This window comes from Sphaeramia orbicularis, chromosome 12 (assembly GCF_902148855.1).
Source record: "Sphaeramia orbicularis chromosome 12, fSphaOr1.1, whole genome shotgun sequence".
Classification (NCBI taxonomy): domain Eukaryota; kingdom Metazoa; phylum Chordata; class Actinopteri; order Kurtiformes; family Apogonidae; genus Sphaeramia; species Sphaeramia orbicularis.
Genome location: NC_043968.1, coordinates 57,389,483 through 57,414,591, shown reverse-complemented (window position 1 = coordinate 57,414,591; position 25,109 = coordinate 57,389,483). Strand labels below are relative to the sequence as shown.

General features: G+C 38.1%; 1 protein-coding gene across 1 annotated transcript in view; it reads right to left on the bottom strand.

Moving 5' to 3' along the window:
- Positions 1-2,297: 2,297 nt before the first annotated feature.
- Positions 2,298-25,109, bottom strand: part of LOC115430601 (solute carrier family 12 member 2-like) — a 52,664-nt gene continuing 29,852 nt past the window's right edge. Inside the window, 6 exon segments of the mRNA XM_030150698.1 lie at positions 2,298-4,124; positions 7,433-7,500; positions 7,782-7,917; positions 12,270-12,356; positions 23,153-23,211; positions 23,213-23,265. Coding sequence (XP_030006558.1) covers positions 3,989-4,124; positions 7,433-7,500; positions 7,782-7,917; positions 12,270-12,356; positions 23,153-23,211; positions 23,213-23,265 — 539 coding nt within the window. The 3' untranslated portion in view covers positions 2,298-3,988.

Below are 25,109 nucleotides of genomic sequence, written 5' to 3'. Positions count from 1 at the left end.
CACATGAGGAACAGAATAATGTATTTAGTTTTATAACTAAAAAAAAACAACAACAAAAAAACCATAATGGTATTTTTTAAATTTGCAATGGTCATGCGATATTTCGTCTTTGTAGGATATAATTTTGTGCTGTAACTCTTTCTAAAGTACAATCTAGTAGAAATGTTGTGTGATAAGTCAAAAGTACATTAGACTATTAATGATGCTTTTTATTTGAAAATCTTAAAAAATTAGCTCCATATTATGTCTTGGTTTTTAAACCCATTAAGAGAAATCTCAATGAATTCACATTAGCATCATTTCTGTATAAATATGACTCACACCCAAATGGGAATCCAAGCTCACTGTTAGTTCTGGAGGTTTTAGAACTGGTCTGTATTTGCAGAGAATACTGTGAGCACAGTGGGATACAACCAAACACCTGTACTGATATTTGAAAAGAGCCAGGAGGACGTGTGCAGTTTGGGCTTTTGTGCACTATAACATCACCAGGGGTTGTGTCTGACTGTACTGTTCACATACTTGCAAAGTTCTGCGGGTGTGGAATACACTGGTGAGCATGAAAGTCTATGTCTCCTGCACACTCCAGTTCATGTGTATATGATGGATACACATTCTGTACACGCAAAACGAGTCCTCCACACGTCAAAACGTACATGTGTATGTGGAGCTGAGTCCGGCCTGCCTGTTCTGCAGGTGAAGCACACACAGTGATGGATGATGGGATGCAGTCGTATGAATGCCAACAGCACGATGAAGCACACTGCTCCGTGCCACTGCTAACTATGCAGGAAACGGTTCATATACAAGAGAGTAAAGAAAAGGAGACTATGTATGCTAACCCCTAGCGGTAGTGTTCAGTATTATACAGTACATTCAACTAACCTAAGCATCGTGTCACATTCCTCTTTTGAAATTGCATACAGGACAGTATATATGAAAGTAATAAGCTAAATGCTAAAAACCGTTTGATTTTGGGGGGAAGCAAAGGAAAAGAGGTACATTACAAATAAAAAGAACCCTGTTTTATTCCATTGGTTTAGTGGCAGTTTCTAATCTGTAACCATTAACCCCAGAAACTGCAGTGGACCTTTCTGTCAGAGTTTACTTCCCTGTTAGCTTCTCACATTAGCAAACAGAGGAAATGAGAAATATCCACAATTATCTCTGTTGTTAACCACCAGACTGAACTGGAAGCAGCTATTTAGGCTAATATAAGCCGCATTCAGACTCTAATATTTGTACAAATCTGACCAAATGTGTTTATCCTCTGATGTGCTAACAACTTGAAGCTAGCCGATGCCAAACCGTTTAAAGGCACAGTATGTACTGTACTGTATACAAGCAAGTGGGTATACAGTACAAGTCCACAAAATATGGGACATGGGCCGGGTTGTTTTCAGATATTTACCTCCACCAGGAGGCATTATGATCCCTTTGCTTTGTGTGTTTGTTTGTTTGCGTGTGTGTTTGTTAGCAACTTTATGGGAAAACTATTCCAACCATCTTTACCAAATTTTACCCACAGATAGGCCTAGGCTCTGGGACCAACCCGTTAAATTTTGGGCCAAGTAGGCCAAAGTTCAAGGTCACAGCAAGGTCACAAAATTTCAAATTTTCCTATCTCTCATCATTGAGCAATTTTTGAAAATTCATAAAAAAATTCAAAACGTCTCCGATTAGCCTCCAATTTGATACACCCGTAGCTTATAACAATGTCTTGAATCTGGCAAAAAATTGTCCACATCCACTGTGGAATGTGGACTCTGTGGACATTTCAATTTAACATTGAAAATCCCATTTACGACACATTTTTCATTATAACTCAACAAATACTGATTGGAATTTAATATAATTTGACATACACATGACTGGTACCAAGCTTCAACTTTTTCTGCTGTATGGAACAACCTTGAAACTGTTGAATTTAAAAAGAAATAGTCAATCCACACATGCACACCGTTCGGGATGCTTGGCGGAGGTTTGCGTTCTCTGAACACTTGTTTTTAATGTAGAATTTCTACATACTGTGCGTTTAAGTTACTTTTTTGTAATTTTCCATCAGCTTGTGTTTGCCACATATAGTGATAACCTGTCAGCTGGTGGGAATACATCCAGACAGCAAATGTAACATCATGACTCTAAAAACCAGCCTAGTGACCGTCTGAACTGTGCGGCCATCTGAAAGTAACCCTGTTACAATGCTAATACAGAGGACCTATTTAGAACATCAGAAAATGTGAAACGGTCTGCAGATGGCTTTCGTCTTAGAGGCATGGTACTCTTTAAAAAGGTCACAAGAAGGAAATATGGATTTTTATTACAAGTACTTATGAAACACAAGCTCATATGCATAGAGGTATATCTTCACTCGGCCTCAACACATTCTCATGTCACATTCTTCTTCCTGTGCAGCCTGCGTGGTGTTCCTTCTCTCTTGCCCATCAAGTCTTTGTGGGAATGGGAGACCAGCAGTCCATCATTACACCCAGAAGGCAAACAAGCAGCCAGACAGGCATGTTACAGTATGAGTGCAGGAACTCAGGTCTACTGCGCCTACCGCCCACGCCGGCAAAGTGAAACACGTTCACCCTCCGCTGATTGACCGCCTCACCAGCAATGAACCGGCAGGCGTACAGTAAGCTACGTAACAGACTAATGGGGGTGGAAATGGAAATTAAATTAAAGATGCATATACAGTACAGAAGAAAATTGTACCGAAAACCTTTCTCCTTATGTAACAGACCTGCATTTACCCACAACACTGCTGACCAGCCAGTATGGCTTATAAGAGAAAAGGAACTCGTGACAATCGTTAGCATTAAGGCAAAGATTGAACTAGCTTGTTTGGGTAGAGTGGTTTATCTCTAAGGGGGACAAAACATATATGTGAACACAAACACAAAAGAATGACAAAATATATAGTCAATCAGCAGCTACAAGGGACAGCTAGTCTTTCCATCTGACGACGCTAATGAAAAACTAGATTCACATCTTCTCCGACAAACAGCAAGATCATAAATGTAAGACAAATGGGTGCATATATATATATATATATATATATATATATATATATATATATATATATATATATATGCCCCCATATACATCTTTTAGGCATGACGCCCAAAAGTCAAGTTGTGTGTCTTGTGTTGAGTAACTGAGGCTAATATTCAACAGTTTAAAAAAAGGAAGACTCAAAAGTGAATACAAATCAAAACGCTGTGGCCCAGAACATGTTAATTAGAGTAAAAGGAGAATAAGAGAAATGACAAAAAGTCATTTTTGTCAATCAAGAGGACACCTTTCATTAAATTCACGCAATCCACTCGCATAAATACAATGCTCCATCTAAGAAGGATTCACATTTAAAACTCAATAAAACTATCCACCAATATAATAGGTAATATCGTCAATCTATATAGAGATTAATTATTTATTCTGATTCAACTGGAAGGCACATCCATAAGGCTTTAGAAGGTGTTGCAAAGCATTCTGTAAGGTTCTCTCCCAAAATTTAAAGAAATAAAGGTGATTATTGCTGCATCACAAACACAAAATCTGGTCCAATTCATTTTTGACATCAACGAGAATATGAATGTTGTGCACTGAGCCTGAGAGAAATCAACAAACATGAAACTTTCAGGGGAGAAATTAGAAGAAGCTAGCGCTACGAGAGGAAAAACCCAGACATCTTGGAATAAATAGAAAGGAAGGAGCAGAGCGGGCAACCATACAACAACCCCCACCCCGACCTGGCAATCCTCATGTTACATGTAGGGCTACGACTCAACCAATATCACTTCCTTCATCTTTATAACCAGCGCGGTTTCCATCAGTGGCTGTGTTTTCAATCGTCTCTGGAGTGTATGTGGTTCACCTTAAGGTTTGGACTGGAACTGGGATGTGTACTGTATGTGGGTCTGCTCCCAGAGGCAGAAAGTGGATGTGAAACTTTGAAACGTGGATTTTTCTTCTCCGTGTGCATTTAGGAGTAGAAGGTGAGGACGCTCTGGTGGTTTCCACGCACCAGGAGGATTGGCGGCAGGTCCTTGGACAACGCCTCCAGCCAGGCCATATACAGAGCGCTGGACACGGCGCCCTTCCTGGCCAATGGCAGGCTCCTGCAGAGAGATGACGACACACATCGATGAGCAGAGTTCAACCAAACACACACTTCCATCTGCTTCCAGAAGGACCCACACCAGATCCCCTTATCTGAGTCCAGAGGTTTTAGATCATTCTCTAGCGCTGCGTTCACACCACAGCTCATAACACTCAATTTGGATATTTTTGTGTGGTTGTTCACATGATAACTCCAATATGACTCAGACTTGTGTGCTAACAGTCTACAGTCCTGAAGTGACCCACATGTGTGGAAGAAGATGTTACATCACACACAAAACTCTGTGTTTGCAGAAATAAATATAGACCTTTCCGGGTCCTGCCTCCTCCAGCACAGAATTGTGACGTCTATTGCATTTCAGTGACATAAAAGTCAGATGAAATGTGGCATGACCATACATACTGAAGTCATATTGCAAAACACCAGATATGTCAGATAGATAGATAGATAGATAGATAGATAGATAGATAGATAGATAGATAGATAGATAGATAGATAGATAGATAGATAGATAGATAGATAGATAGATAGATAGATAGATAGATAGATAGATAGATAGATAGATAGATAGATAGATAGATAGATAGATAGATAGATAGATAGATACTTTTGGTTATGACAGCTGTTCAAAAAACACAAAAAAACCCCACACACCAGTCAATCACAACAGACATCCCACAAACAACCAACAATGGAATGTTTAAATGTTAAAAACTGAATAAAAGATATATAAAATATGTAATATGTACAATAAAAGTAATGTAAAATATACAATAAAACAAAACACCTATAGTATGCACAGCATACAATAATTATCTCACAGCAAATACAGATGGACCTGATGTCATCTAATGTTGTAATACAAAAGTGAAGCCATCTTTCTAAGCTTCCATGCTGAGAAAGAGAAGTACAATAATGCCCAGGTCACATCTGAGAGAATCTGATCAAGGATTGGTAATTACACCTGTCAATCATGTACTTCACCCTCACAACTGTCTGAAAACACCAGTGATAAGTTAAAATATGGACGTCACTGGGTAGATTTTCAACAATCAGAAAACAATGAAGTAGACGCAGAACCCTCATGTCCATGAGACCAGTTGAATTACAATACATTGAAAGGAAATTGTGGATTTTTTGACCAAAGAGGCAAAAAAAACTAAAAAACAAACAAACTACAGAGCATTGTAATTTTAAATGACTATAGAAATGCATGTAATCACATGCCATTGATTAAATCAGCCAAAATGAAAAGATGGATCTGGTGATGCAGAGCAGCAATGTCAACTAGGTTAAGGACCATAAACATTGTGTCTTAAATGACATTTGTGAGTTGGATGCCAAGAAGGGAATCAGCTGAACCATCGAACTACATTTACAGGTTAAATGGTGCATCTTAAAAACCCTGAAAATGGTTGCAAAGTTGAATTTCTAAGTATCCTATTCTGGGTGGTATCAAATCTGTGTGAATAAGGATGTTAGTTTCATCACTGGATGAACTTTATACGACCAACATTCGAAATAGTTTAAACTTAAATTTTGCTCTTAGGCCTTAATATGTGTAAAATACTCCAAAAAAATACCAGCTGGCAGAGCAGATTGTTTTGAAACATGGGGCAATCGGGAGGATTTGACTAAATTTTACATTAGTGTTGTTGTAAGGCACAGGTGTCAAACATGCGGCCCGGGGGCCAAATCCGGCCCGCCAAAGGGTCCAATCCAGCCGTAGGATGAATTTGTAAAATGCAAAGATTACACTGAAGATATTAACAATCAGTGGTGTCAAAATCATTTTAACTCTTTCAGTGCCATGGGCCGATTAAATCGGCTTTACGAATACAACCTTTAAAGTGCCACGGGCCAATCAGATCGGCTTTGGAGAACACGCCATATTTGTGTACAAACAAACCATCCACCCCCATTTCCTTCTCACATTTCGATGACGTTCTTTCTGTGTCCCCCTTTTGAGACCAATCAGACGGGAATTTGAGGTCACGCGACCGAATAATATTTTTATATCTTTTTAATGTTTCTTATTCTCCGGTGTTTCATCAGAGGGAGCCCTCCATGCCGGGGGGCGGCTGTGGACTCCGGGGGCTGTGGCGCCTTCTCTCACTGGGGTCCGCTCCTTTCTGGTGGGTGGGGGTCCCAGTTGGCCCTCTCCCACTAGTTGGGATGCGGGGCTGTGTTGCTGGTGCCTGGTTGCCGGGGTCGGCGGCTGCCTCCTGGTGCGGATGGCTCCCTGAGACAGCGCCTCCTAAATTGATCTTTTACTTTTACTTGTACATTTTTGTTCTGGTCTACCCGTGCTCAGTCAGTCTTCTTAAGTATGTGTGAGCTTGTGGGTTTGCATGTATATGTGTGTGTGTGTGTGTGTGCGGGTGAGTGGGTGGGTGTGGGTGGGGGGCGGTACTGATTTTTAAACTGATATGTAAAGCACTTTGTGCTACAGTTTTTAATGTATGAAAAGTGCTATATAAATAAAGATTATTATTATTATTATTATTATTATTATAAATTATGCAAATTACGATCAATAATGAATCGGCTGCGTCCGGTGCGTTTTGAATCTAATCAGCAATCGGTCGGATGTTACCGAGCGGTTTCCTGCAGGATTCTTCAAATATTATAAAAACGACGCGAAATACTGAAAAACGGCCAAATTCTGTGGCACTTTTAAGGCTTATTAGCCCCTTAACTGTCTGGCACCGAAAGAGTTAATTCAGGTTCCACATACAGACACATACAGTCCAATTAGATTTCAAGTGGGTCAGACCAGTAAAACATTATCATAATAACCTATAAATAATGACAACCCCAAATTCTCAATTTTTTTTTTTTGCTGTAAAAAAACATATATTATATGAAAATATTTACATTACCAAACTATACTTTTACAAAAAATGTGAATAACCTGAACAAATATGAACAAACGGAAATGTCTTAAGAAAAGAAGAGGGAATTTTACCAATATTCTGCCAGTTACTAAATGTTTTAAGTGATTGTAATGCACTTGTTTAAATGATAAACTGATAAACTGAGGCAGAATATTATTAAAATGGCAATTGTTTTTCTGAAGACAATTCAAATTGTTCATGTTTATTCAGATTTTTAAGGAAACTTTGTAGATGTAAACCCAAACATAATATAATTTAAATTTTTCACTGTTATTTTACTGGTTTGGCCCACTGCAGATCAAATTGGGCTCAATGTGGCCACTGAACTAAAATGAGTCTGACACCCCTGTTGTAAGGTATAGAACCATGACAGTGAAATATATATACACACACACACACACACACTTACATGACGATGAGGTTGGCTGTGCTTGAGTGCTCCTTTAGCAGCTCATTGAGTCTGATCTGGCGATTAGTCTGAAAAGCAAAACAAACACAAACATGGCTTCAGACTTTGCAGTATCAGTTTACAAGATAATTATCACTGTGACTCTGAGCCAGCGGTTCACCTCACACACACACACACACACACACACACACACACACACACACTGAGAATAACAGTTATTTACGAAGCAGAGGATTACACAGTTATTCATTAACCTGAACGGCTTAGAGCTACAGTTTTGTACAGATATAATAATGTGGATCTTTGTTCAACTTCTTCAGTCATTAAAACAGACTGTGGGTGTGCAGACCTTGGCGCGGTACAGCTCCAGCTCGTTGTCGGTGATCCTCCAGGGCTCGCTGTTCTTCAGCCTCTCCGCCGCCTCCTGCTCCATGTCGTCCTCCTTCAGCCGATACGGCTCGATCAGCTCCTCAAACGCAGCCATACTGCACAACAACAACAGCTCCATGGGTATTCCACTCACACACAGCATCATTACATCAGTTTAAAGATACGATGGAATCAAGAGGACAAACAGGAAGAAAATTCCAAGGCACTCTCTTTAAGCATTAAGTTGTCTTTATTCTCACAGCATGATCATGTATAGACCTTAAAAAACACTTGAATGTGTTTTGGCTTCAAGCCTTCATCAGGTCACTTCGCGTTGAAGTGTTTTTTAAGGTCTATACATGACCACGCTCTGAGAATAAAGGCATTTTAATACTTAGAGTGCCTTGGAGTTTTTTTTTCTTGTTTGTCAACTATTCTATGAATCCCTTTTTCCAAAGAGGACCTCGAACAAACTCTTTTTTGGGTCCTGGAAGCATTCCTTCCCCTGATTTTTTATATGATGGAATCAAGTTGAGACCTGAGTTACTTGACAACATATTTCCAGGGAGATACTGTTGTGGAGGTAGAGCTCCAGAACACAGTTATTTCTTTAGAATGTGGGAAAGTTTAGAGTGTGGGCAGGTGCATCTCGCTTCTAAAGTGGTAGTAGTACAACTCAGGGTTATGAAAGAAGTAGTGAAAAGCAATTTTTATTGAAATAAAAACAAAGGGACTAAAAAAAAAAAAACAAAACACAAACTAAAATGAAATAAATTGCAGGCTTTGTTGCTTCATGGTGTACAAGAATAAAATGACTGTTAATGATCTGGTACCTTTATTGTAGAATGATTTGGTAAACTGTATTCAATGCCATCCCTTATTTCATTTTATGAAACAAGATTCCTTCATATTATCTGGAGAAACAAAGTTAATACAATATTTGTTTTCAAAAACCATAACCCTCAAAGACCTAAAGCATCTACTGATCTATAATATGTTAGACGTTTTAATCCACTAATCCTATCAATACACGGAAATAATGCAGGTAAAATGCATTTCCTCCACTTTTCATCAACATCAGATATGACCCATTTGGATGTTCAGAGGCTCCGTAGTGAACACTGTCACCTTTTTAAACATTGATTCACCAGTAAAACCCATGGAGTTGGACAAATGACAGTGATTGTAGATGATTATTTTGACATTAAGTTATTGATACATCTTGCTGAATAGTCTTCATTTTCCTCTGTTTTAATATAATAACCTTTGAATTTACTCTGCATTTTTATGAACATCTACATGATCAGCAAATTGGGAAAAGAAAACAAGTGATTTTCAGTGACAAATATGGATAATATTATAATAAATGATGATAAATCACTGAAGAAAGGTTAAATAAAAAAAACCAAAACTAAAACACAAACTAAACTAAATAACACACACACAAAAATCCTGGTTCTGTCTTAATTCAGAATAGTCTTTGTGCAGTCCATGAAGCTGACTGGGTGTTTGTCATGTCTTTACACAAACAAACCACATGGGGGGGCAATTGGTTTAACTTTGACTGAACAGAGCAGTGAAACCACTTAATGTATTCAAAAAGGTGGAATTAAATGTACTGTGACGAACATTTCCTTCAATTTACATATAGTGTCTAACAGTATTTCACATAAAACCCCTTTGTCTGAACTGTATCACTAATAAACCTGAGAAAACTAAGAGTCTGTTGCCTTCACACAAAAACACTGATCTAATTCATCTGTTACGTCTAACTTTATTGAGGTAATTTCCTGCAGAAATGTTCCACAAATGTCCTGCAACTCACTAACAGACACAGCTTGGACTGAAAATAGAAAACACACTTAATTGGATTTTATTCTGGAAAAAAAAATATAGCTGCCAAACAAGTATAAAAATATTTCAAGTATGACGTGTTTGAGGAACTACAGCATGTAATAAAAATGCATGAAAATCCTCTTACTTTTGGCATGTCTGGAGCAAAAGAAAAAAAAAGTCCTGTAATAGAGTAAAAATAAGCTATAACAGCCCAAACACAATGTAGTCAACACTTATCAAGTCTGTAAATAACCTTATAAAGGAGGAGTGTTATTTGGCAGAACTCAACCATCTGTCCTCCTTATATATCCTGATGATTTCTCACCAGTGTTCTCAGTTATTTTCGTCCCTGTAGGATTTCTTTTTGGACTTGAACAACATGCTCTACAGGTTTCTGAAGCGTGATGTATTATAAATATGAGTATTTGTTTAACAGGTACATTTTGGTGCCTGCTAGTAACTTGCAGGGCATTTTTAAAAACATCTGTGCATCTATAGTTGGAACATTCTGTGCTCTAGACAGATTTTTCTACCATCTTTAAATAAACGTCCTTGTCGATAAACTGCAGTGCTTCCTGATGTTTCGTACAGGGTTCGTACACATTTTTCAAGGTCAAATTCAAGCTCTTTTCAAGCACTTTTAAGGGTCATTTTCAAATTTTTCCAGCACAGCAACTTATCGCTGCGGTAAAACACATGATCTACAGGAATTCATATACTCAGGATGTTTTTTGTTTTTTTTTTTACTTTTTATCACAATGATGTACATTGTACAAGGTTATTCAAAAAGAATGAACCGATTTCATTACGCAATATTTTAACCCTTTCATGCATAGTGGTCACTACAGTGGGCAGCTGTTCAAAAGTGTTCTCTTGTATATTCATGGGTTTTGTTGTTTTAGTTCCATATCAGCCAACACAGTGGACACTTATGCATCATCCCAGACACTGAAATTCATACCATTACTGTAACTTTGCTGTTCTAGATAAACCTGATCTGCAGTAACATGTTTGACTGTAAAAAAAAAAAAAAAAAAAAAAAAAAAAGGCAATTGTTACTAGACTGTAATTAGCAGTTTTGTTTTTGTTTTGTTTTTTAAACAAAAAGGTTTGTTTTGCATATTATCTCCATGCAGGTATGTTAAAATGTGAGAAAATGTCAGATTAGCAGCATTAAGTGTTTTTATTTCATAGTTTTCCCACTGTTTCCCACTGTCAATAAATGCATGTTTCTTTGCTTTTAAAAGGAAACGCATGGTGCCCAGCTGAGTGGATATTTTTGTAACTCCATGAAAAATAGGTTCATAAAAAAAATAAATAGATAAATAATAATAAAAAAAATCAATCAAATTGTTTTGTTTTTTTTTTCATGCCTAAAGATGAATAAAAACACTCAGGAAAACAATCTTGATCAAGGTTCTCATAATTCATGCATGAAAGGGTTAATAAGGAAAAGCAATAGAAAACTCCAGCCAAGTTACAAGTATTCTACTCACAATCAACTTTTATTTCCTGTCTTACAAGTGTTCAAATGTGTCCACCACCTGCAGCATGGACAACATCACTGCGATAAGAGAATTCCTCCCAGACGCGTATCAGCATATCATAATCCACCGAGTTGATCGCTGTTGTTATTCGATGTTTAAGGCCATCGAAGTTAGTGGGTAGCGGTGGAATATAAACACAATCTTTTATGTATCCAAAGAAAAAAAAAAAAAAAAAAAAATCGCACACGGTGAGGTCTGGGGATCTCACAGGCCAAGCACAAAGAGCAAGGTCTTGGGCCCCCTTCCAACCAATCCATCACTGGGGCACTTTTTAATCTAAAAAAGCTCAAACTTAGAAAACTCCTCTTTCAAATGGTCACTGACTCATTCCATGACAATGTTTGAGAACTGAAGCCATGCGTCATGAAATCGGTTCATTCTTTTTAAATAACCCTATATTATGCTATAAACATCTAAAATTATGTTTCATAATAGCAAAAAGCTTAGACATATCCAAAAAAAAGGGAAGCCACATGGCATTCTTCAGACACACTTGCTCTGAGCCAAAGATTAAAATAAAAATGTACCTGGATTCGACTTGAGAGCACCCACTAATTTTCTTTTTTTGGCATTAAGTTTTATTTTTCAAAATGTATCACCTCTCTGTAAGTAGCTTTGGCTGGCGTTAATATTAAAAATAAATTCATTAATAATATTTCAGAGTTAGAATTAGAAGAACTTTCAAATACTTCAACTAAAATTCAAGTGCTTTTCAGACCCTGAAAACACAGCACTGAAATTCAAGCATTTTCAAGGAGAACTGGGAGAATTTTTAATGGGAAACATCTGTGGGAAGGTTTGGTTTCATCAGTGTCAATGTACAATAATAAAGGTTTAGATAAGAGAAATGGAAAACAGAAGTCATGTTGTTGTGTTACTGCTGTGGAAATATAATAACTGCAGATAACTCCATAAGATATTCTACGACTTTAAAATCATTTCCTTTCTTTATGTGGATGTGTTTTGAGTCCAGTGGTGCGTGGATTGTCGGTAAAAAGACTTGACCTGAGTGATGGTCAGAGGATACAAAGCCATGACTCAGCTGGTAGCAGAGCGGTCTACTTTGAACTTTATTACAGACTTACTTCTCTTTCTTGGGCTTGGTGTTTACATCTCCCAGGACGGTGATATCGGAGAAGTCTATCCTGAACTTGCTGAGCAGAGTGGCCATCCTGTGCGGAAAAAGAACATACGCAAAGAGTAAACAGAGGAGCGGCTGCAGGACATCTAACATCCGAGAAGCTGAGGATGGAGATAAGAACTGTGAGTCATGATCAGCGCCAGGAGAAGCTGCTTTTAATAGCTCTGTTTGAACATCGGCTTCTACAGGGCGCAGTCAGGTAGGAGCGAGCGCCCAGGAGCATTGTGGGTACAAGACTCATTTCCTTCAGCTTGAGGTTCAAAGGAGAGAGGTTTAAAAAGCAAGATCTCTCACACATGTACTGATTTATACAGCTGCAGTTTTCATTTATGGACTTTGAGGAGATAAAAGCAGCATCAATGGAGGAATTTTGTCACTTAAAGCTGCATTAGAGGAGTTTCTGGCCACTGGGGGGCAGCAAACCATGCTGTAAACACAAAACTGACACAAACGCAAACGGTCTGTAAAATCCAATAGCCTGAAAGTGATCACTGTTAAACAAGTGAAAAAGTAAGCGGTTGCCTACTCAGGGATTAATTTTGAGTCGTAACTTTCAATCTTTTCATAAACTTAAAAAAAAAAAAAAGCAAAATTTAAAAAAAAATTGAGAGACAGGCAAAGAACGTGTCAAATGTGAATAGAATCAGGTGAATAGCATTCAAGAAATCGGACAAATTTGTTAAGTTGAAATGTACAAAAATTTGGGGGAAAAAAAAGAATTCAGCCAACAAACTGTGTACTGCACCTCTCCTAGTAGTAAAAAAGTGTGTAAAATTTGAAAAGAATTGGGTGAATAGTGTCAGAGAAATTGGTTGGACAAAAATTTCAGACGGACAGAAGGACGGATGGATTTCCCGGTATATTTGGTGAAGGTATTGTAATAATAATAATAATAATAATAATAATAATAATAATAATAATGATAATAATAATAATAATTTTTAAAAAACATCTAAAAAGGGAAACATCTCTAATGAATTTACATGGAAATGAATCTGCTTGTTTTGTCATGTAGCTGAAATTACGCTGACGTGTTCATTTTAATAAAACACTGTATAAAATGGTAAACATGCGGCCAAATATGTACAAACTTACTCTGAAATGTATATGTGGTGCTAATTTCAGCTACATTACTGACCAAGGAAGCAACAGTACGTAGTGAGTTATATGCAACTACTACTATTTTGTACAGTTTGATGTAAAGCCTGATGCTTTGTGTCTGGGCTTTGAGTCACTACCAGTAAACTAACCACTGCCTTCTTGATCTGTCCAGTAGCTGAAATTACCCGCAGATTTTCATTTTAATATCATAATTTGTAAATGTGATGTATGAAAAGCCTTGTGACTCGAATTTGTGCTTTGTGTCACTATATCTGGATTTATAAGCTAATGACTACATAAATAAGTGGGCTACACATAACTCACTACTGTCACCTCACTATATAGCGCTATAAACACCTGAACTATTCTGGATCACAAGCTGACACGAAGAAAATATCCACAAAGCACTTAACATTAGTCAGTGTTTCTGGTGTTGGACACATATTTTAGCTAACTGACTATTCACTTTTTAATTTAACGACCCAACAAATAATCATGTAAAGTTTGAAGCGGATTAAACTTATTTTGATTGAATTATTTCCTCATTTTGATCAACTATGTAATAGAGAAAAAAAATATTTAGGGGAAACTGCACAAAATAATCAATCTTAGGCTACGTTCAGATTGAAGGCAAACGTGGCCCAAATCTGACTTTTTTACCCATATGTGACCTGTATCTGATCTGTTAAAGACAGTTTGAACAGCACAAATCGGATATTTTCAAATCCGACCCAGGCCACTTTCATATGTGGTCCTAAATCTGATACTTTGCAATGCAACTTCAGTCACCTCAGGGTCACATTCAGTTCATACTCAAAACTGATAGAAGTCGCATTTAATGTGCAATTTGAACCAGCACACAAAAAAATTTGATTTCACAAAAGCTTCCGTATTGTGCATTAAGACCTGCTGTCTGAATGTGGCCTAAATCTCATGTAGCAGAAATAATGTTTATGTGTAAATTTCAGGCTAACACCTGCACGTATGCTGTTTTTTTGTAGCAGTAACGGCTACATGCTGTGTTTTCACAACAGCAGCAGAGCAAATTACCTTCACCATCACACTCAACATAATAATTTGGACACTTTTATTTATCAACAAGCTACTTGTAAGGAAAATCTATGTATTTAATATTAATAACTGAGGCTGATACTTCTCAGATTACATTCTTTTAACTACATATAAAAATCATGTGATCTTTAAAAGTGACCATGTGGCACAAAAGTAGAGTAGCTGGTTATTGCATGAGCCACGTCCTTCATATTTGTCTTTACACAAATCAGTTAAAGGGTGATAACAAAAAAACAAACCTGGCAGATCCTAACATACTTCCTGTTTCTGATCTTGCAGCTTCATCACATTCAGAGGTCACTGTATTAGTCAGGTTCGACTGAACAGATGATCAATAACAAAGGACTGTGTTTAAGGACGTGGCTCTGGGTATTCAGTGACAGTTTATCATTACTATATGTGAATCAATATTCAGTCATTCAGATCCATGGCTTTACATTTTTTTGTCTGTCCTGAGTGCAGGCTCTTCTCTGGCACCACTGAAGGATGAGTCACAGACTTACAGTGATGTACTTCAGTAATGTTGGGGAGAAACACATTATCCATAGACTGGTTGAAATAAGGCCTGACATGTCGTCATCAGTACGAGTCTGGGTCCTAAAGGTGGTGGATCCTTCACTTGTTGTGATCCAATTTCCTTCCTGGTTAATGGTCATATACATGTTTAGCATCTAATTTCTGTAAAATGCTTTAATGTCAAATCACCCTCAACTAACCCACTGTTAACCCATAAAGACCCAAACATCCACCAGTGACCAAAAGCATCTACTGAGCTAAACTGTTTAATACCTGTTGATCCACAAATCATATCAATACATGTAAATAATTCATGTAAAATACAGTCATTCGTCTTTCCATGGTCATCAGATATGACCCATTTGGACGTTCAGAGGCTCCGTAGTGAACATGGAAACACAGTCATCTTCTACAACACTGATTCATCAGTAAAACCCATGGAGTTGGATCAGTGGCAGTGGGTGGAGACACTTGTTTTATGTTCAATTAATGATATACTTTACTGAAAGTGTCACTTTTTCTTCAGTTTTCTCTGTTTTTGACATAATAATCAACTTTAATCTGAGCTTTTATGAGCGTCTACATGATCAGTACATTAAATATTGGAAAATGCCTTATTTTCACAGGAAAAATGCAAAATACAGAGAATTATTTTATAATAAATGGTTTTAAAATGACTCTGGAAATGTTAAATATACAGAAAAAAATCATTTGGGAACTGCCACAAAAGTAATACTGGGTCTTTATGGGTTAAAACCTGTTAAACCCTTGGGCATTTGTTTCTAGTTGGAATCATTTCATAGTAACACAAAACAATGGCTTAGCCGATAGCACAAGTTTTATTCATTTAAACCAAATTACAATCTGAAAACTTGCAATCATCGTGTCATAATGCGATCTTTATTTTAGCTCTTCTTTAGCTCTTCCAGTGAGTTTTACTGGTTGAAAAATAATACTGTACTGTTGGGTCTGCTTAGTGTTAGCTTAGCACTGCAAAGTTTGTCTCACTGTTCTGTTGTATTAAATTAATCATGACTTACATTGGTCTCAGATTGTTAGCTAGTTTTAGATATTTGCCATTTTAAAGATTTGTTTGAGTTGCAGTCTGTTGTTCGACAACTGGTTTCACTGAACTGATAACTGATGTTCTTCTGGTTATGGAGATGTATAGAACGTGTATATTCCTGCAAGCGTCATGTAGCATTACCATGGCAACGCAGAATAAACTGTGGCTGCCCTCCTGAACCAGGGGCAACTGGGTTCAAGAGGCTATGTAAAGGGTCGGTTCACTCACAATACACACAAAGAAAATAAAGGTTAAAAAGCAGAGAAAACAAACATTTTCTTCGAGATAACAAAGAACATTTTCCACTAGAGATAGCTGTGAAAACAAACAGATTAGGTAGCACCTCAAAGATCAGCACGTATATGTGAAAAATGTATAAATATTTACTGTAGCTGACTCAGCTGTGGGAAAGACGTACTGTTTTATGACCAGAGCGGGCGGGGAAACACTAAGGTTTCACAAATATGTTGAAGTGACTGCTTATTGTTGTGCGGTAAATAAACACAAACGGGATTTCAGAGCGCACATAGAGCCACTCAGGCACAGATAAAAGGATCGGCTGATAGTACCAAGCTAATTTTATCCAACAAAAGGGCGTAGGTGGCAGCTGTAGGGGACAATGAGAGAGAGGGAGAGAGAGGGAGAGAGAATGGGGGGGGGGGGCACATGGCAGGTTTATTTAATGAGGAAATACGATAGCTCTCAGAAGTTAATTGTTGTGATTGATTGAGGTGAATCCAGGGTGTGGTTCGATAAATTAGTTTTAAAGACAGAAAACAGGGCTAAACTGCTAACCTGCCTGTGATATTAAAGAAAGATGGGAAATGTGGTCCTGTGAGACCCAACTATCTGCCTGTTAAGTCTGACATCATGGTGCAATGAAACTCATCTCTGGGCCAAACAGTCGATGACAGCAGAAGCCGTTCGCTCATTTACTGTAACTTCTTTAGTGAAGCGTCGGTTTGGGTTCAGAAGGGGGTCAGCTCATTTATTTAATTCAATACAGGGGTTACTGTAATTTTTCATAGTCACTGTTTTACCTATAGTAGGTTGTGATTTTAAGTGTCGTAGCCTCTTAAGAGCTGTTGCCCCTGGTACTGAGGGCAGTCACAGTGATGTCTGTGTTGCCATGGTGATGACACACGATGCTCGTAGCAATATACACACGCTATACATCCTTGTAACCTGAAGAATGTCAGCTAAAACCAAATGTTGGACAACAGAACACAATCCAAACAAGCACTTGAAACGGACAAATATCCACAACAAGCTAACAGTCTGAGACCAGTGTATGTTATGGATAATTTAATAAAACAGACCAATGAGATAAACTTTGCAGTGCTAAGCTATCCCCTATCACTAAAACTCATTGAACAAGACAAAGAAGATCAAAAATAAAGGTCACATTATGAAGTGGTGATTACACATGTTGTCTTACCTTTGCTGTTTTCTGATCATAACTTGATTTTACATGAATGAACTTCTGCTATCATATAATCCATTGTTTTCTATTACATTGAAATAATTCTGACTGGAAACAAATGGCCCAGGGTTTAACGGTTAAATCCTGTTTGAGGTCCTGGTCTGTTTACAACAGAGCATCGCTTCAGTTCATACTCATCTATGATTGATGTTACTTTATTTACCTTCTCCTGAACTGGTCACGGACAGATTAAAGGCTGACAAATGAAAAACAAAGAGTGAAGATGTTCTACATCAGTGAAATCTGGCATGGCAGATGCAGAAGGAACCGACGTTAGTTATCTAATGATCTAACATTAGCTTGGCCATACTTTGTTTTTTTCCTCTCATGTTACAGATTTGTAACTCATCAACTTCATGCACTTCCACTTCAGCTATTGATCTCAATGTGTGAAGTGGTAGAAAAGAAATACAGTGGTTTCTACACAAAACCCACACCTTGAATGGTCATCATCAGTTTCATTCACAGACGAATTAGATGAATATGAAGCAGTTTGGAATTTTTTAAGCTGCTAACCAAAGCCAGGGTAAACACAAGTCCTATAGGGCAACTTTAAGAAAAAAAAAAAAAACCAACATTAGTTTTTCTAATCTTTAAAAAAGCAATACATTTTCATGTTGCGTTATTTAAGTTTCCAAATTACGAAGCTATTTCTTTAACAATGAGAGGACTGTCATTTTGGAGGATCCTGTAGCAGTCCTCTTTCGGTTAAGGGTGTAATGAATAATAAATGTTTGACATCTACAACAATGAAATAATTAACAAAGAGATAAATGAGATAAGAAGAGCTTTTGTCTACGATAACAAGCTATTTGCCATTTGTGCTCAAACACTAGTGGTTCTGATAAAGACTTAATGGAGGATTAGAACTACCCTGGAAGACGACAGGATGAGGAGGATGTGCTGTTGTTCCAAAAACAGACGCCTGTTTTGCAGTGACCGAGCTGGTGGTTCAGTCACAATGTGTAATCAACAGGACTGATCACTACAGGAAGCACTGACATTTAGATTCATTTCCTCTTCTGCAGGAGGAGGAAAGTGGTTTTATGACACTGGAAATGAGTTTCCAAAGTTGCTGTAGACCTCACTTTGTGTAACTTGGTCATAAATTTTACTTTTTCTGAAGCCACAATGTCCTAAATTCTAAAATATTCCAGCAGTAAGCACGACTGCAGGAGCCTCGTGCTTTCCTCTGACTCAGCTGTCACATATTCAGATAAGCAGAGACTTCTGGTTTTTTTACTTGCGTTTTTAAGACGTACAAAATATAGAAAAGGGCAGCTTATATCTGACAGTCTAGAGCAGGGGTGTCAAAACCAGCCCACCAAGGGGTCTGGTCTGGCCCATCAGAGGAATTTGTGAAATACAAAAATTAGGGTATCAAAATAATTTTAGTTACAGTCTAGTTAAACTCAAAACATTTTACTTCGCTTTAGTTTAAGTATTTTACATACACTATATTGCCAAAAATATTTGCTCACCTGCCTTGACTCGCATATGAATTTAAGTGACATCCCATTCCTAGTCTATGGGGTTCAAGATGACGTCGGTCCACCCTTTGCAGTTATAACAGCTTCAACTCTTCTGGGAAGGCTGTCCACAAGGTTTAGGAATGTGTTCATGGGAATTTTTGACCATTTTTCCAGAAGCGCATTTGTGAGGTCACACACTGATGCTGGACAGAAGGCCTGGCTCTCAGTCTCCGCTCTAATTCATCCCAAAGGTGTTCTATGGGGTTGAGGTCAGGACTCTGTGCAGGCCAGTCCAGTTCATCCACACCAGACTCTGACATCCATGTCTTTATGGACCTTGCTTTGTGCACTGGTGCACAGTCATGTTGGAAGAGGAAGGGGCCAGCTCCAAACTGTTCCCACAAAGTTGGGAGCATGGAATTGTCCAAAATGTCTTGGTATGCTGAAGCATTCCCAGTTCCTTTCACTGGAACTAAGGGGACAAGCCCAGCTCCTGAAAAACAACCCCACACCATAATCCCCCCTCCACCAAACTTTACACTTGGCACAATGCGGTCCGACAAGTATCGTTCTCCTGGCGACCGCCAAACCCAGACCCGTCCATCCGATTGCCAGATGGAGAAGCGCGATTGGTCACTCCAGAGAAGGCGCCTCCACTGCTCTAAAGTCCAGTGGCGGTGTGCTTTACACCACTGCATCCGGCGCTTTGCATTGCACTTGGTGATGTATGGCTTGGATGCAGCTGCTCGGCCATGGAAACCCATTCCATGAAGCTCTCTGCACACTGTTCTTGAGCTAATCTGAAGGCCACATGAAGTTTGGAGGTCTGTAGCGAATGACTCTGCAGAAAGTTGGCGACCTCTTCGCACTATGCGTCTCAGCGTCCGCTGAACCCACTCTGTCAGTTTACGTGGCCTACCATTTCGTGGCTGAGTTGCTGTCGTTCCCAAACACTTCCACTTTCTTATAATACAGCTGACAGTTGACTGTGGAATATTTAGGAGCCAGGAAATTTCATGACTGGATTTGTTGCACAGGTGGCATCCTATCACAGTTCCACGCTGGAAGTCACTGAGCTCCTGAGAGCGACCCATTCTTTCACAAGTGTTTGTAAAAGCAGTCTGCATGCCTAGGTGCTGGATTTTATACACCTGTGGCCATGGAAGTGAGTGGAACACATGATTCTGATTATTTGGATGGGTGAGCCAATACTTTTGGCAATATAGTGTAAGTGAAATTACAAGAAAAATATTTATATTTGAAAACTAATATTGCACAAAAAGGGCACAACATGAACAACCTGAAATTAGATGAAGTTGAGAAATAAGTGTAATTTTAACAATATTGTGCCTATTAGCAAATGTTTTGTGTATGTGTAGATCCACTGTGATTTTGTTATGCACATGTGTAAATGATAAACTGAGGTACAGTATTGTTAAAACTGCACACATGATTGTTCACATTTTTTTAAAGGACAGTTTGATGTTAACATTTTCTTCATGTTATGTTGCTTTTTTAACTCTAAAACAGAGAAAAGTTTGGAGTTGGCATTATTTATTGGTTATTATGTTATTATTTTACTGGTCCTACCCACTTGACATCATATCAGGCTGAATGTGGACCCTCAACTAAAATGAGTTTGACACCCCTGGTTTAGAGCTTACTTGATCTATCGGTTTTCACCTAAGGAAATGTTCATGTTGTCATTTTCTGACCTTATGAATCATCCTGTCTGTTTCATTTCAACAGTGGAAAGCCTGAGTTCTTGTCCATATTTATTTTCTCAGTAGTGATGCATGTCCTCAGGGTCTTGGTTCACTGACGGGAACAGTAACATCCATGACCACAGAGTGACTCACAGCAGCTAACTGAGCAGATAAGCAGTATTTAATGGTGCATAATGTTGTCTACATGCAAAACAAAAAGGCTGTGTTTACTGTTCAGTCTGCACAACATGATGTACAGGATGCAAAAGTAAAGGTAACAAAAGTACACACTGTCTTTACTCCAGCAGGAAGTACAGATACCTGTGAAGAAGTAGTCTATGATAGAAGTATACGCGCTGATTCGAGTTGTCTTGTTCTATTTACTGTGTGACATGCACCAACAGATGCATAACATTGTGTTGTCCTTGTGTTTCCTATTGTTGTATCCACTCATGTAAAAAAACAAAACTGTGTTGATGTTGTGAAGGAATGCTATGATATGAAATTAACATAACGAAAAATGACCCTCAAGTGGATTAAAGCCAAAGAAACACCCCTGTTTTGAAATATAAGGAGCAGAAAGCATTAGATATCTGTGAAAAAAGAAATACTCAAGTGAAGTACACATACTACTACTCTTATATTTTCCCGTTTCACTCTTATATGTTCTGCCTGTCATCTGCCACTTATTCTGTTATTTTGCTGCTGTAAACAATGTAATTTCCCTACAGTGGGATCAAAAAAGTCTTACCATGTCTTATCTTAGATACTGAAAACTCACAGGAACAGTCACAAAATATTTGTACTTTGTTATGTCATAACATATGCCGCAGATTTTCATCCATATTAGTGCAAATATATTGTAAACACTCATGTAATAATACTGATATAAGTTTCTGGTTTATGAAATGGCCAATAACAGGATGTGATTTCTGGGTCACAACACAAGCCCAAATGCTCATCAACACAACACCTATGGTTGGTATCTTGGTTGAACAGAAATACAGCTTATGTTGCTGCAGACCACTTGGTGTGTGTCATGTTGTCAACAGCAGCTGAGCAGATGAGGTGTGGTGCTGAAAGGAAAGCATGAGCTCTGGCTGCTTTACCACAGCAGAACCCTGTGATGGTCCATGTTTATTTTAGAATACACTGCCAAACCATGATGGAATCTATGGGTCTTTTAGGTCATTAAAAACAGCCTACATTTTTTTTACATTTACATTTATAGTAGTTTGTTTTTGCCTCTCAACATATTGCAGCTTTGTTCGTATAATATTTTGACTTTTTCCCTCAAAATATACACTGAACAAAAATATAACGCAACACTTTTTCCCATTTTTTCTCCCATTTTTCATGAGCTGAACTCAACAATCGAAAACTTTTTCTATGTACACAAAAGGGCCCATTTCTCTCAAATATTGTTCATAATTTGTCTAAATCTGTGTTAGTGAGCACTTCTCCTTGTCCTTTGCTGAGATAATCCATCACCTCACAGGTGAGGCATATCAGGATGCTGATTAGACAGCAGGATTATTGCACAGGTGTGCCTTAGGCTGGCCACAATAAAAAGCCACTCTAAAATGTGCACTTTTACTGTATTGGGTGGTCCAGAGGGGGTCAGAAAACCAGTCAGTATTTGGTGTGACCACCATTTTCCTCACGCCGTCTTCATGAATTCTCTGAAACAGCTTTGGAGCATGGCTTATGGTAGAGAAATGAACATTCAATTCACAGGCAAAAGCGCTGGTGGAGATTCTTGAAGTCAGCATGCCAATTCCATATTCCCTCAAAACTTGTGTCTCTGTGGCATTGTGCTGTGTGATAAAACTGCACATTTTAGATTTTTTTTTTTATTGTGGCCAGCCTAAGGCACACCTGTGCAATAATCCTGCTGTCTAATCAGCATCTTGATATGCCACACCTGTGAGGTGGATGGATTATCTCAGCAAAGAAGTGTTCACTAACACAAATGTAGACAGATTTGTGAACAATATTTGAGAGAAATAAACCTTGTGTGTACACAGAAAAAGTTTTAGATCTTTGAGTTCAGCTCATGAAAAATGGGAGCAAAAACAAAAGTGTTGCATTTATATTTTTGTTCAGTGTAATACTAATCTCATAATATCAATGACTTTTTTCATAGATTGAATTCAGGCTTTTATCCCAATATATTATAATCAATAACCAGATTTGTGCCTCAATGTTGCCCTAATATTCCGTCATCACAAACCATTATAATCTAATCATCATTTATTTACAGCACACGTGTTTACTGTGTGTTGTTTTAGTCTGGTTCTATTGTAAAATACAGCATGGTCGTCATTGGTGTAGAATGAGCAGTTCCAGCAGAGGCCTTAATGTGCGCCGGTTTACAGGACATAATGGATGAAGGGGAAGTAGAGCACTTACGCTCTGCGGTCGTGGTCAATCCTGTTGATTTTGCCTCCGATGAAAACGCGGATTTTGCAGGTCCTTCCACCTCTTCTTGTTGGTCAGCAGGTATGGGATCAGCAGGGTCAGACCTGGATGGAAGCACATCAAACTGCTTTACAGAAACACACATCAGACTCATGACACGGAGCATGTGGTGTAGAAACAAACATGTAATTCCTGTTGGAGGCGTCTGCTAATGTGGAGGTGAACTTCAGGACTGAGCAGTGACAGATCTGCCTGCCAGGACAGAGTCTGTCTGAAATAATGATGATGAAACAGATCTGAAGTGTCACAAGCTACGGTGTCTTTAAAAACGAGTCATGCCTTAGGCCACATTATCGAACCCTGCTGTGGTGACACACACCCATAGACATTCAGGCCAAAAGACAACGATTCAAATGAGCATATTGGCTCTGTCAGCGCCACTAATCACTGATGGACGTGTCCTGGTTTACAGTTTGATTTTCTTTGGACTTCTGTTGCTAATTAAAGCATCCACATCTGTTTCCAGATCAAAACAGGCATTGGACCCAACTTGTTTAAATTAATGATGTGGTCTATAGTACAAGTATTTTATCAATATTCAATTCAAGGTGAACCTATTTAATAAGAAACACTACATGAAAAAACCCACAATAAAGTACAGCATAATTACATGATCTCTGTGTTATCCTTCCTAAGGTACTGTCTTCATGACATACACGGGCCAGTTTAGGTTAAAGGGGAGTGATTTTAGAGAAACTTTCAACTCAGATACTCTGAGATTAAAGTGTTAGCATTACATGTAACATTTTTGCAGTGTACAAAAATAAAACGACATAATTTACATTTTTCTTAGAATATTATCCCCTCCGCTCCGTTCATCTCAAATGACATTTTCCACTGTCCTACTATCTTAGAATTGAATCAAAGAACAAAAACGATCAGGAACACACTAATACATTATTTATTAATTCTGGATTACTGAAATGGCAGGAGCTAGTTAAGCTACAGACTTTACTTGTTATGTTCAAGGCCAAAAGTAAAGCACTACCAGCTAAATTACAAGAACTGTTTGTTCACTTCAGAGTGAAGAGCATAGAAGGAAAGGTCATTTCAAGCACCAGTGTGCACAGACAACTTTGAAGCAGATGTGTATCAGTAGGTGGGTGTTAAACTGTGTGAATTCTCTTTATAATGAGCTGAAGGACTGTCAAAACATATTCCAACTGAAAAAAAGTATATAAAGAAAGAACAATGAGATTATATGAACAGTTATAAGTTTGACATTTTGCTTTGTATTGTACTGCATCTTGTCACATATTTGCTTATTTTGGTCTGGTATAATGTTTTTGCATCATTTCGTCAGTTATATATTTATCTCTGTTTTGTACTTTCTGGACATGTAGTTTTGCACTTGTTTTGTTTTCATTTTGTACTATCTTTGGATGTATTTAGTTTGGTTTGTCTTACTTTATACAGTATGATTTTACAGCTAGTTGTGTATGGCTGACCATTAAAGTTATTATTATTTAGAAGGGGGGAAGGAAATATAAGATTTTCTTCATCCTGCTCCTTTTCGAGTATGGATGTGTACATGTTTGTTTACTGAATGATTATTGAATGTTTGCTGATGAAATGCAACACCCATGAACGAAATAAATGAAATGAAATGAAATGAAAATAAACATGACTGACCGGTAATTTGAGGATGTTAAGCTATACATTAAAGCTTCGTATGACTTTTGTCACCAATTTTTCATCAGATCTGTAAAACCCCAGTCATAGCCTAAGTATCACAAATCCAAAGTCTTTCTGTGATCACACACCTGAATCTCTTTCCCTCACGGTGAACAATTTCAAAGTGTATTCCACCATAAACAATCCATAAGTTTACAACCACAGCTGGTAGGTCACTTGGGCAATTTTGGAAATTTGTCGCAACGTGCTTTGT